At 38.6% G+C, this 12,412-nt stretch overlaps 1 protein-coding gene across 4 annotated transcripts in view; it reads left to right on the plus strand.

The window, feature by feature from the left end:
• The window catches only part of vldlr (very low density lipoprotein receptor), a 55,162-nt gene that overhangs the window by 9,926 nt on the left and 32,824 nt on the right, over positions 1–12,412 (plus strand). For all 4 annotated transcript variants that reach the window (XM_041970384.1, XM_041970385.1, XM_041970386.1 and 1 more), the window contains exons 3-4: positions 1,192–1,314; positions 7,461–7,583. In XM_041970384.1, coding sequence (XP_041826318.1) covers positions 1,192–1,314; positions 7,461–7,583 — 246 coding nt within the window. The remainder of the gene's footprint in view (positions 1–1,191; positions 1,315–7,460; positions 7,584–12,412) is intronic.

A 12,412-nucleotide genomic window follows, 5' to 3' on the forward strand; every position in this document is an offset into this window, starting at 1 on the left:
TATTTCTATAATTTATCCATCCTCTCACAGCTGTTTAACACAAAGTTTAACTTAAAAGCCCAAAAATACATGTCAGAGAGGAAAAATGACCACATGGGCTGAGAATTTAGGCAAATGCGGCTTTTTTTTTTTTTTTTTTTTTTTTATAGACAAAATCTCAGTCTTTGTCTATAAGAGCCCAAGAGGACAGTCCCATTATTTTGTTGGTGTTTTAATTAAAGCGTTGGATTTGTAGCCAGCAGTCTCCACTGCTTCATTTGCTCAGCCACCTTTCAGCATTGGCGTTGTTCAGGCAGCTGTAATTGGGCATATCGCCACAAATTCAGCTTCAGATGGAATGGATCAGTCATCTGGAGACGTGGAGACATGCGCTGTACCACGATCATGACCTAGAATAATTAAATTTATGCAACTCTCATAAATACATTGCAGTTTGGCATTGATTTGGTATCTTGCAAAACTTTTTTTCTCACCTCTTAAACATCCAGCTGTTCAGTCTCCAGCTGAACAGTTTGTCAACTTTCTGCAAAGGATGTTTTTCATTCATTTACTGTATCTGAATCTTGGTTGGTTCTTTTTATTTGGAGAATGAAAAATTTGGAAACTTACTTCAAAGTTGGTGCTTCATGCATATACAAACTGTCTTGCGGCTTTTTTGAAAGCATACTGTCTTTGGAGATCAGAACGTATTCAACTCTCAGCCCAAAAAGAATTGAGAAGCACAGATGTGTGAAGAATAAGAATTTGAGTTTAAGTTTGTCAAACAAAAAAAAAAAAACATTGATAATGAATCCCACTGCAACCTGCTTCTGTTGTGGCTCAGATTAAAGTCAACCACATTAATATTCCAGTCAGAAACTGGACATAATAAATCCAAGTCAAGTTATCTGAAACATTTTTTGACATGTTTTTCATCTTTTGTCTGGTTTTAAATTGCATTTTAAAATGCACGAAGCTGACACATTTCCACAAGTTAAATAATTTCTAAAGCATACATGGTCAGAATTTTAAAGTACATTTGTGTCAATCCTTCATGTTTCATTAAAAATAAAAGACTAACAGTCGGCTTAAATCGGAGGTGCAGGCTAGAAAATCAAATTGTTCTCATGGACTCTGGTCTTTGCTGATTTGATGGTTTTCTTTACACACACAGTATAATGAATCATCCTCTCTTCCCTCTTTAAATTCCAGTCAGAAAGACATGTGCAGAAGTGGACTTTGTGTGTCGCAATGGCCAGTGTGTCCCAAAGCGGTGGCACTGTGATGGGGAACCAGACTGTGAGGATGGCTCTGATGAAAGCTTAGAAATCTGCCGTAAGTAGAATTTTTGTCCCCATCTACCGAATTCAAGTATGAATGTTTTGCCATCATATACGTAATGATGTGGTCAGATATTATTTAAAATCAATTTCCGTTAACTGGATCTCAAGACTTGTGACAACAATAAACATCAATTTGTACACCGTGAGAAGCAGCTACAGGATAAAATGGTCACAAGAATATCAGTCTTGTTGCACTCAAAACTGCTGGTTTCAGTTTCTGTTTCAAACTGACAGATTCTGTACTGGTAGACTGCTTGATTTCTGGACTGCGGGAACAGCTGAATAGTTTAGTTTTGGTGGTTTTTCAGTATCACTGTGAATACTGGGTGGTCTACCGGCTCATACTGAAGACTGATTTATTTTTATTTATTTATGTCCTGTGCCACAAAACCTGCTGCATGTTTAGCTGCTGCACCTCTAAACATGCAGCAGAATAGCTGTGTTGTTGGAAATGTAGAGTGGTGAAAATGGACAACATTCACAGTGAAGCTGTAGCAGACATTGAAGTTAAACTTGACGCAGAAAAACTGGTAATTTAGTAAAAGGCCATGATATATAATCTTGGTCACACCACCCAGCTCTAATCGCTGCATAACCACAGTGCAGGACTGGACACATGCAAAGGAGAAAATGCTACGTTTTTAACTATAAACAGACTTATTATTATTTAAATGCACAAATGTGCCTCCTAGAGTTGCATTTGGGACTTTTGGGGTATTGATGCTTTCCTCCCATCATTCAAACAAATCTCAATGCACTAATCTGTCAGGCTATTGGACACTTTTTTCTAAAGAGCCATCTGAAAATGAGCTGTAGCATTTCCCACTTTATTCAGCAAGGATGGGTGCTGTCAACACTTCCTAGCTTTAGCTTTTGCCTCTTCTTTGCTAGCCCTTTTATAAACAACCCTGAGGAAACCCTGGAGTCTGTCGGAGACAAATTGAGAGACGGATTGATTAGAGGCCCCAGAACTGAAGTCTTTATAGTGCTGTAGAAATGTGCTCCCTACTTTGTGATTAATTATTTTGGCTGCATCTGCAAACACTGCTGTACTGAGGTCAGCAGCTCCTTTTTCTTTATAGATTAGTTTGATAAAATGTCTCCATTCAGCATTTAGCTTGGTAACAAGGCACATAATGGAGATTAATGTTTAATGAACATCAGGGAATAAAACCAGAACTCGTCTTGTATACATGTGCTCCCTATATGCTAAAATCTCCATGGCTATAAATGAACTTTTTTTTTGTTTTTTTTTTTTCTTCTTCCCCCGTAGCAGAAACTAGTATTCTTCACTGCAAAGAAAGCAACCTAAAAGGGTTTTCCAGCCTGCATGGACTCACATCCTTGTTACTAATTATTCATAGATATTATAGTGGATAAAATGTGGGCTAATTGGTCTGTGTCGATTATAAAAATGGTCTGATTTGAAAACGGAAGCAATCTGGCTTGTACTGGGTATTGTCTGTAAATATTTTATTTTTTAAACCACTGTTTAAATTTAGATGTTTACACCAACACTGTTCCCACATTTAATTGTACTGTTTAAACACATTAACTAAAACAAGCTGATCAAGGTCTTTTCCACTGCCAGCACTAACTGGTTAGTTCACGCTCTGAAGAGTGAAGTTGGAAAGTTAGAATATGACTTCATGAGACAAAGTGTCAGTTTAGTCCCATTTCCATACAGGAGTCCAGCTCAGGATGCGATGGTGTGGTTCAATAAACCCTGATCTCTGTTGCTTCTCTACAACCAACACTAACCATTACCTTGTAGGCAGGGTATAAGCCAAATGGTGATAGGTGCATTTGTCACGTCACAATGTGACAACATAGTGGCGCGATGCCTCCCTTGAGTCATGACAAAGAATATGACACAAATTAAGGACCAGTATAGTGGACATCCAGATTTTTGTGGTGGTCTTGACATGTGGTTTTTAAACAAAGCGACTGGTATATTTAAACATGGTGCTGTTCCCACTTTCTTACTGCTGAGTTGCAGGAAAAGTGATCATTCTTTCAACCAATCGATGGATTGCCATGCATCAAGCTCCAGTCTTTAGGGTGGGATTGCAACTCCAGTGGAAGGGTTGCAAAAAAAGTTGGATATATTTGCACCCTTCCCAGTTTTTGCCTGCAAGAAAACACGCGTCCTGTACCAACCTTGGACACCTCGGTGGAAACAGGACTTGTGTGCAGCTTAAGGCTGAATGATTAATCATTTTAACTTGCATTTATAAACATTACAAGTAGCAAATTGCAGAAGTACATCAACAAATTTTCATGTTACACGGTGCCTGATCCATTTTTACACCTGCAGCATCCAGTTTACACCACAGTTTGCAACAGTTAAGTCATTTAAACATCACATGACGACTGCAATCTGCTGTGAAGTCACATTTTCAAACCTCATCATAGGCTAATTTTCCATAAATGACTTAAATGCTGACAAACACAGATGACAGAAAACAGTCCAACAAAGACTGATGAATTAAACATTTTAGTGTTTTTTAGTTTTGGTTCAGGCTTGTTGAAGGAGAGAAATGTGACTGTACTTTATTGGCTCACCACGGTCAGAACCTCAGCTGCGGTAGAACAAAAATAAAGGATGCTATCGGCTCAAAGTGAGCTCTTCCACATCATGTTATAGAAAAGCACCATTAGTTGCTTTGAAATTGTGTTTAGTGGTAAAACACCCCCCCCCCCCCCCCCCCCCCCCCCCCCCCCCCCCCATTGACTGTATTTATCAGCTTTAATGTCCAGGTTATAGCAGAGTAATGTTTTTTATCTGATAACAGCACCATGAGGCTCCAGCTTTGTTCTGTAGAAGCCAACTTCTTCCACACTGAAATCCACGTTTTTTCTGAAATTCTGCATGAGTGAATTTTCCTGTTTAACATCTTGACCGAGTCCAGATTGACTGTGCAGCCTGACGTTGGGCTGCTGCAGATTTATTGTTATACTTGTATGTGGACATGTTGCCGTTTGGACTGAAGGTGTCGGTTATCTGAAGGTCTCTAGCAGCATTCCTCCTCGTGGGTGTGGGTGTGGGGCGGTTCTAAGTTCCAGTCATTGCTACACTGGTGTATGTGTCAGTCAGCCCAGCTTCTGTTATGTCACTGCTGTTTGAGCAGCTGTTAACATTTGACGTGGTAGCAGGAAACTGAGTTGAATGTTCATGTCTCCTTCATGTTTATATGAAGCTGTATTTTCCTCCAAGTTGAGGAAGTAATTCTAAGTTAATTTTAAAATGCAGTGTAAGCCCTCTACTTGGGTAAAAGTTATTGCCTGAGGTGCTGACTAACAATTTGTTTAATTTCAACAGAAATACTTTACAAATTGCCCACAGTAATTTAAACAATATCAACCTAATAAAATGAAAGTTTTAACCTTCAGTGTCAACTACGTTTTATTCTTGTAAACAAGATTTTTTTTTTACTTTTTATAAAAGCAGCTTTTTGTTCTTGTAAGTTTTTCCAGTGTTTCCATCTTGCCAGTGCTAGGGGTGTGCAGTCATAGCTACCTCACTATTAGATTACAAATCAGGGTGCCTGGGTTCAATTATTAAGATTATCAGGATCTTAATGCACATATCCAACATTATTTCGTGGATTCTACAGGAAAGATGTGTTAGCAATAGTTAAGAGCAACAGTAGGTGTTCTGTTGGTTTGACATACCTTGTCAGAATAGCTACCATTGGTTAATGCACTTGTGTAGCACGGAAAACTGCAAATGACCCATAAATTCAGCACAGACTACTCAAAAACTGTTGACTGTGACGCCATAAGTTAGTTTAGTGTATCATATTGCACTGTAACTGCACGTTGCTCCAGAGCATTTTTTGTCTGACAAAACTTGAGGAGAAATAGAATAAAAAGCTCAGATGAATTGTATAAAACTGTACTTTTCTGTTTAATCTTTTGGCAACTGAGATTGTAATGTCATTTTAACAGATTTTGTAGCATCAAGTTATTAGCGTCCACTGTTCTCTCCCAAACTGAGATTGAACGTGTAATGATTAACTTTGAAATAACTAGTGCTAAATAAAATATTAAATAGGATTTTAGCCTATCAAAGATGAATTGATGCCATTTTGATGACGTAATTTAAACCGACAGACAAGGCTATGGTATGCTGCTATTATGTCAAACCGTCAACACCGACAGCTTCTCCTCCTCCAGCCTGGGCTGGGAACACATGAGTTGCTGCCGAATGTTTGTACTAGGGCTGGGCGATTAATCGATTAAATCGATAAATCGAATTTTGCATTTCTGGAGATTTATTTTTATGAAAATCGGGATTTTTTTCCATAGTTAGTTAGCAGCAGATTTAGCCCTCCCTCCACACCAGAACTGTGTTTGTCTGACAGATTTTCAGTAAAGTGACCGTCACTCACGCCTGGGATTTAGCTGTGCGTATATACTGCAGTGAGAAATGCTGCTCTCTACGAGATGCAGAAGTCATCTTTAGCCCACAAACACTAGTTAAGAGACGACCTTTTATCAGGGGAATTATTTCTGCAGTGGATCCTGTATGATAAGGATCCAGATGGAAAGAGATCACGGATGCATTGTGTCGCAAATTTCTATGTAAGATATGAAGTCGTTTATATGATGGAAAAGCTATGACATTATATGCATTATTTTTGCTAGCATTCATCTATATAAACAAGTAAATGTTTTTAATAAGTTTATGCTTGTAAAAGAAAAGAAAAAAAATCGATTAAAATCGGAAATCGGATTTGGTTATAAAAAATCTGAGATTTTATTTTTAGGCCATATCGCCCAGCCCTAGTTTGTACCATTATTTTATTTTGGCTTTAAACAGCTTGAATATGGAATACGTTTTGTCCATGCCTTGTCTGTTCTCATGTCCATAAAAGCTAAAATGTTTCCTAACGCTTGCCTTCAAACCTGATGAGTAAATCTCACACTGTGGCTGAAAGGCCAGCTGCTGCCTTCTGCTATCTGTTTACTGTTTGCCGTCCGGCACTTCAGGGGGATGGACCGGTCTGTCTCCTTAATGTCGGGCGACATGCGCCACTTATGTTCTTACCACACTTGGCAGCTGTGTTTCTGTCAATATGAAAAATAATGACTTGTTAAACATTTACGAATCATAATTAAATAGGCACGTCACGTCCATTAAAATCTATTTTAAAAAGTAAATCGGCCCACCCCTAGCCAGTACCAGGTTGGACCTCCTGTCCTTCAGAATGGTTCTGATTCTTGGTGTCATAGATTCAACAAGGTGTTGGAAACCTTCCTCAGAAATTTTGCTGCATATTGATATGACAGCATCACACAGTTGCTGCAGGTTTGTCGGCTGCATCCATGATGAGAATCTCCTGTTCCACCACATCCCAAAGCTGCTCTGAGATCTGGTGACTGTGGAGGACATTGGAGCAGGACTGGGCAATATGTCGAGATTTTCAAATATATCGAGACTTTATCAGACGCAAAATAGAAGGAGGGAATATCGTTCATATCGAGATATCTTGTTTTGAGTTAAAAGAATCTTTTCTTTTGCATTTTGTATAGCTGTATTTTTGCTATGGTCATTAAAGTATTTTTAATTTTGTTTTCGGAGCATTTAATTTAATATAAACGTACTTTTTTTAATTTCTGTCAGCTGTTTTAATGCACATGTGCTGCTGATCCTTAAAAGTGTGTGTCTGTCTAATCGTCATGTTCTAGAAAGCAGGTGGAGATGATCTGAGCTTTGTGACATGACTTTCTTTCCCTACTTGCACTGTTCAGTCACTCCTGCCTCTTTAGTTGGTTTCCTGATTACTTCTATTTGACTTGCTGCATGTTGGGTTGTAAGAACGTGAACCTGAGAACATGTTAGATTGATGTACAGAAACTGGAGTTTAAAGTACACTGACATACTGACATACTCTTTCCTTCCTTCTCCCACTAGAATAACAACTTAAATTTAGCCATAATTAGTATCTAGGGTGTCATAAACCAGATTTTCTTTGCAGCTCCAGCATTAGGTATCAGTTCTGTTTGCTTCTCTAGCACTACGCAGAAACCTACCCTTCTGGGCAGATTTCTTTTACTTAAATGTTAAAATTCAAAATAAAGTAAAATAAGCTAAAATGGACAAACTATCAACCATGTGTGTGTTTTGTTTAGACATGAGGACATGCCGTGTGAACGAGTTCAGCTGCGGAGCAGGAACCACCCAGTGTATCCCCGTGTCCTGGAAATGTGACGGAGAGAAGGACTGCGACAACGGAGAGGATGAGGTCAACTGTGGTAAGTAGAGGCAGCTTTTAAAGTCTTTATTTTTTCCTCTTTACTTAGAGTTTAAGATGTTGACCTTTTGATGAATCTGTAATTAAACTTATTTGTGAAGCACAGGAAGCTAAACGAGGTCAAATTTAAGAGCCGTTCTATGTGTAGACCAGGGGTCCTGAATCCAGTCTCTCCCTACTGACTCGTTTACATCCTCTAAGAAAGCTGTGTCCTTTTAGAAAACTGAGGACCTGAAACTTTATTTTTGTTTCTACAAAGAATTAACTTTGCCTAAAAGTGCTGTTAAGTAAAGATGCAGAAGGACTGGTTGGTGGGCTGGTTGGATGCAGTACTTTCATATTCCAGTGGGTTTTTATTGATCTTTGCTTGCATTTCTGTGGGTTTTTCAAACCTGCCGTACACGACTGGGACTAGGCAGTGGCATCATGATTGTTACTGCCAAGTGAAACAACTTGTCGGGGGGGCGCAGCTAATGGGCACAGATGGGTCATTTCCAAATGGGTCCTACTGCAGACATCCTCTTAATGTAAGACTTAAAGGTCAGAATCTTCATAAATAAGGAGGATAAAGTGATGTTTGGTGGATTCGGTCCACAGTTGTGACTACATGCTAAAAAGAGCTCCTAACAAAGATGATGCCAATTCAGATTTTTAATATGGCATGAGTAATAACTAATATAACAAATTAAGGTTAATTCTTCAGATTAGTCTGTTTCTAAAGTGTTAATTTTGACAACCCTAGTTTTTTCACATTGGTATCAGGTTCTATTGTATTGGAACACTTTTTAAATTTTTTTTATTTTTTTACTAATAAAGAGTAATACTGCATTACTGTATTGTGGATAAAAATGGGGCCCTGCAGAAAAAGTTTGGGAACCACTGACAGTACATGCTTCACATGACTGACTTCTAAGTAACAGTGGGGAAACGTAAACTTTGACTTTTTCTGCCATGGTACTATATTTAGCAATATGCAACACGACCGCATCCATGATCGCTTTCCACTTTAATTCAATTAATCTAAGGTTTTTTTTTTTGCTTTTTTAAAGAAACAGCCTTTTAAACTCATTTAACAATGTATTATGTGTTCAGTCTGAGGCCACAAAACTAAACAATTTTAAAACATAACATGGTGCCTCATCAGGAATGAGCTGTTCCTCACTAGCTGCCATGTTGTTTTGCTTAGCCTGCTGTTAAATACAGAAGCCTAAGGAGAGAGATTTTTAAAGGGGAAAAATCCTTATTTTCATAACAATAAATCTAAATAAACTGTAATTGAGAATGTATGTTATAAAAACTGATTTTAGCATCCAGCCCTACCTCAAATTCGTACCGCCGAGTGGGAGAAATGCTGTTCTCAGTTCAGAAAAGACAGCAGCCCACACACTCCCACTAGGAGACGACCCACATTAGGGGAGCTGTTTTCAGGTCATACTGTGTGAGAAAGGGGTCCAGTGGATGGAGGTTGTGTATGTGGTCATGTTGCAAATCGCTAAAGATCATGGTGCCTGTTTGTGTTAGAGAAGCTTGGCTTTTCTCGCATACTGAAAATTTTTCACCCAAGGAATGAACTACTAAGCTGGAAATATTTTGCTGAGGTTGCCTTGTCTCTTTATTTTTAAGCTTTGTCAACCGGCCTTGGTGTAACAGAATGAGCAGATGTATAAAGTGTTCCCAACAGGATGTTTTTTCTGTTACAGGACTAATCCAGTCACCGTATTTGATTTGTAATGTTGCTTTTTTCACTAATCCACCATTAACGCCATTCTGTGGAAGGCATTTGATAGAGATGGTAATTATTTGATAGCTGCTGACTTGTTAGGCAACATGTGCATCAAATCACTCAAAGAAGTCTAAAGAGTTTTCATGTGGTTAAAATTAAGTCACATTTTGACATCACAAATGGAAATGATTTAGGACAATAAGATTAAAGAATTTCCTTGTGGCATTGTTTTCTCCTCTGCTTTTTATTTAGTTGTGTAGTCTGGGGTCTTGAACCACCAGCCTAAGGGGCCAAAAGTAGATTCCACATGTGTCTTTGGCTCATTTTAGATGGAAAAATGTTATCTTGAACTTCCTGTATGACAGTCTTGTCATCGCCAGTGTAAGCAGTAACTCATGGCTTTATAAGCTGCTTGTAGAGCTCACCTTATTAGCAGAGTCCAGCATTGTCTGTATGATCTGATCTGTATATTACACTTGGTGGCTCAAAATAGTTAAAACTCCAGTTCTACAACTTATGTTGGGCTCACACCAAACGATTTTCACGGTTGCAGACTAACGGAAGTCTTTAGGAAATCTGAGGAGTTTTACTGCCGTCACAGCGCGCTTCCGTCATCTTGGTCGTTAAGTTTAAGCTGGTAATCTGTGCTGTTTAACGTCAATCTTTCCCTAGTCTTGGATCTGCAGTGGACTGGAGCGGGTGGTTATTAAGAAGTAAATGTTTGCTGTGGATTATTTATGTTACAGTATCATCATCTAACAAATAAGAGAAGAATAGAAAACTAATTCATCATTAAGTCTACTGGTGTAAGCCCAGCATTAGTTTTAGAAAGATTTAGCCCTTGATATGCCATTTAAAAAAATAATAAGAAGTTTACCAGTGTTTTATTATGGAAGTTGACAAGATCACAAGATATGCAGACTGCCTTCGCTGGCTCTCTGCATCCGACACGCTCCGGTGTGAGTTGACGTGCTGCGAAGTTTGGAACGAATCCGCAGCGCAGCCGGAACTCAGCACTCACAAACCCAGTGGAAAGTGGCCATTAGGTAGCTCAGAAACTAGTAGGACTAGGCTATGTTAACACCATTTAACAAGAACAAAACAAACTGGAGGCAAGTCCACTCAGCCTTTAGCTTAGCATCACTATCGGTTTTCTCCTCACCCCACCCTGTCTCCGTGACAATGTTCCACCTTTCTCTGCTGTGACAACTTTTGCAATACACATGCTTTCTGTTGTGGTTTGAGATATGTGGAGGCTTGATTATGGAGCGTGCCTGCGTCTGTTTGCTATTGGTTGGGAGGAAGTAGTGACATATTAATGTACATGAAAAAGGTAAGGAAATGGTGTTTTTGTATTGAACTTTTCATCAACCCTCTATCGCATCACTCTATCACATTTAAATATTATCGAGTTATCTATACATACTAGGGCCAAAAATGCACATATCAAATCTGAATTGGAAAAAATTGACTATTTATGGCAATAAAAATCAAACTTGTTATTTTTGAACTTGGAAAAGTGAATATGAGTTGTAAGGGCATGAGAAGGTAAAATAGAAATATAGTAGGGCTGGGCGATATATCGATTTTGTATTTTTTCTTTTACAAAACAAACTTATTAAAAACTACTTACTTTACTTGTTTATATAGATGAATGCCAGCAAAAACAAAGCATATAATGTCATAGCTTTTCCACCATATAAACGACTTCATATCTTACATAGAAATATGCGACACAATGCATCCGTGATCTCTTTCCATCTGGATCCTTATCATACAGGATCCACTGCAGAAATTATTCCCCTGATGAAGGTTGTATCTTAACTAGGGTTTGTGGGTTAATTTCACTTTGCATCTCGTAGAGAGCAGCATTTCTCACTGTAGTTATACGCACAGCTAAATCCCAGGCGTGAGTGAAGGGTCACTTTACTGAAAATCTGTCAAACACCGTTCTGGTGTGGAGGGAGGGCTAAGTCTGCTGCCAGCTATCTATGGGAAAAAAAATCCAGATTTTCATTAAAATAAATCTCCAGAAATGGAAAATTTGATTTTATCGATTACTCGCTCAGCCCTAATATTATTCCACATAAACATGCACTAAAAGACATTGCACTTGAAAGATCTTTTTATGCTCCCTTGCATACATAAATAGGCATGTCCGTTTCAAATGTTGTCATGCGTTGCCATCTTCATACTTCCATGTGTCTTTTACATTACCATGGTTAAGTCAGTTCCTCCACTAGTGGGCAGTGTGAAGTTCAAAGTTCAGTCCCCCGAACTGATGTCCGATTCAGACACCGTTTGATGGCAGTAATGCATCGCTATAAAGTTGTTTCCAACCGCCCAACACTAAAACACTCGCACATCCTTTCTTCAAAAGCTTGCACAATTTTGGTAGTTGTTGTGCTTGTCTTCAATTTTCTTCTGGGTACTAAACTGTCTCCTGCGTATCCATCTTCTGTGTTGTGCATAGATGGGCCTTAAGTTGGTTTTTTGGGTTTTTTTTTTTTTTTTTTGGTTTTTTTTATGGAATAGTTCACAAATACATGGGGTGTCCCCCCTACCACCACCACCACCACTGTAGAATTATGCAGTTTTTTAGACCCACAAGGGTTAATGACCACTGCTCAAAATATTTTATTGGGAAAAATCTAATTTGTGTTCAACTCTTGATGAGTTACTTCTCATCCTTGAGGGGTTTCTCCCAAACATAAACATGTTAATGGCTTTCTCTTTAGAGCGTAACGCTCCACATGAAGCATGAATGTCATGACAGTAAATTGTCTTTATTTTTTTTAACCTCCTGCTAATTTTTGTGTATTTAGAGCTGAATGTAAAGTTTTGGTAGAATTGACTTGTTCAGCTTTAGATTTCTCAACATTTTTCAGTTTCAGTTGTCATGTATTGATCAGAACAGACTGTATGGGTATGTAAACTGGAGTCCCCAATGGAAGATGCTGATCTATTTCTGGCAGCAGAGAACAAGGAGTCGCTTCTTTTCCACATTAAATCTGAACCCGTCTTCCTGAGCTGTGCTGAGAGGATTTAATGTCATATAGTGTGGTGCATTTGTTTAGGCACTGGCTTCTTTTTTTAAATTGAGCTGC

This window comes from Melanotaenia boesemani, chromosome 19 (assembly GCF_017639745.1).
Source record: "Melanotaenia boesemani isolate fMelBoe1 chromosome 19, fMelBoe1.pri, whole genome shotgun sequence".
NCBI classification, from domain to species: domain Eukaryota; kingdom Metazoa; phylum Chordata; class Actinopteri; order Atheriniformes; family Melanotaeniidae; genus Melanotaenia; species Melanotaenia boesemani.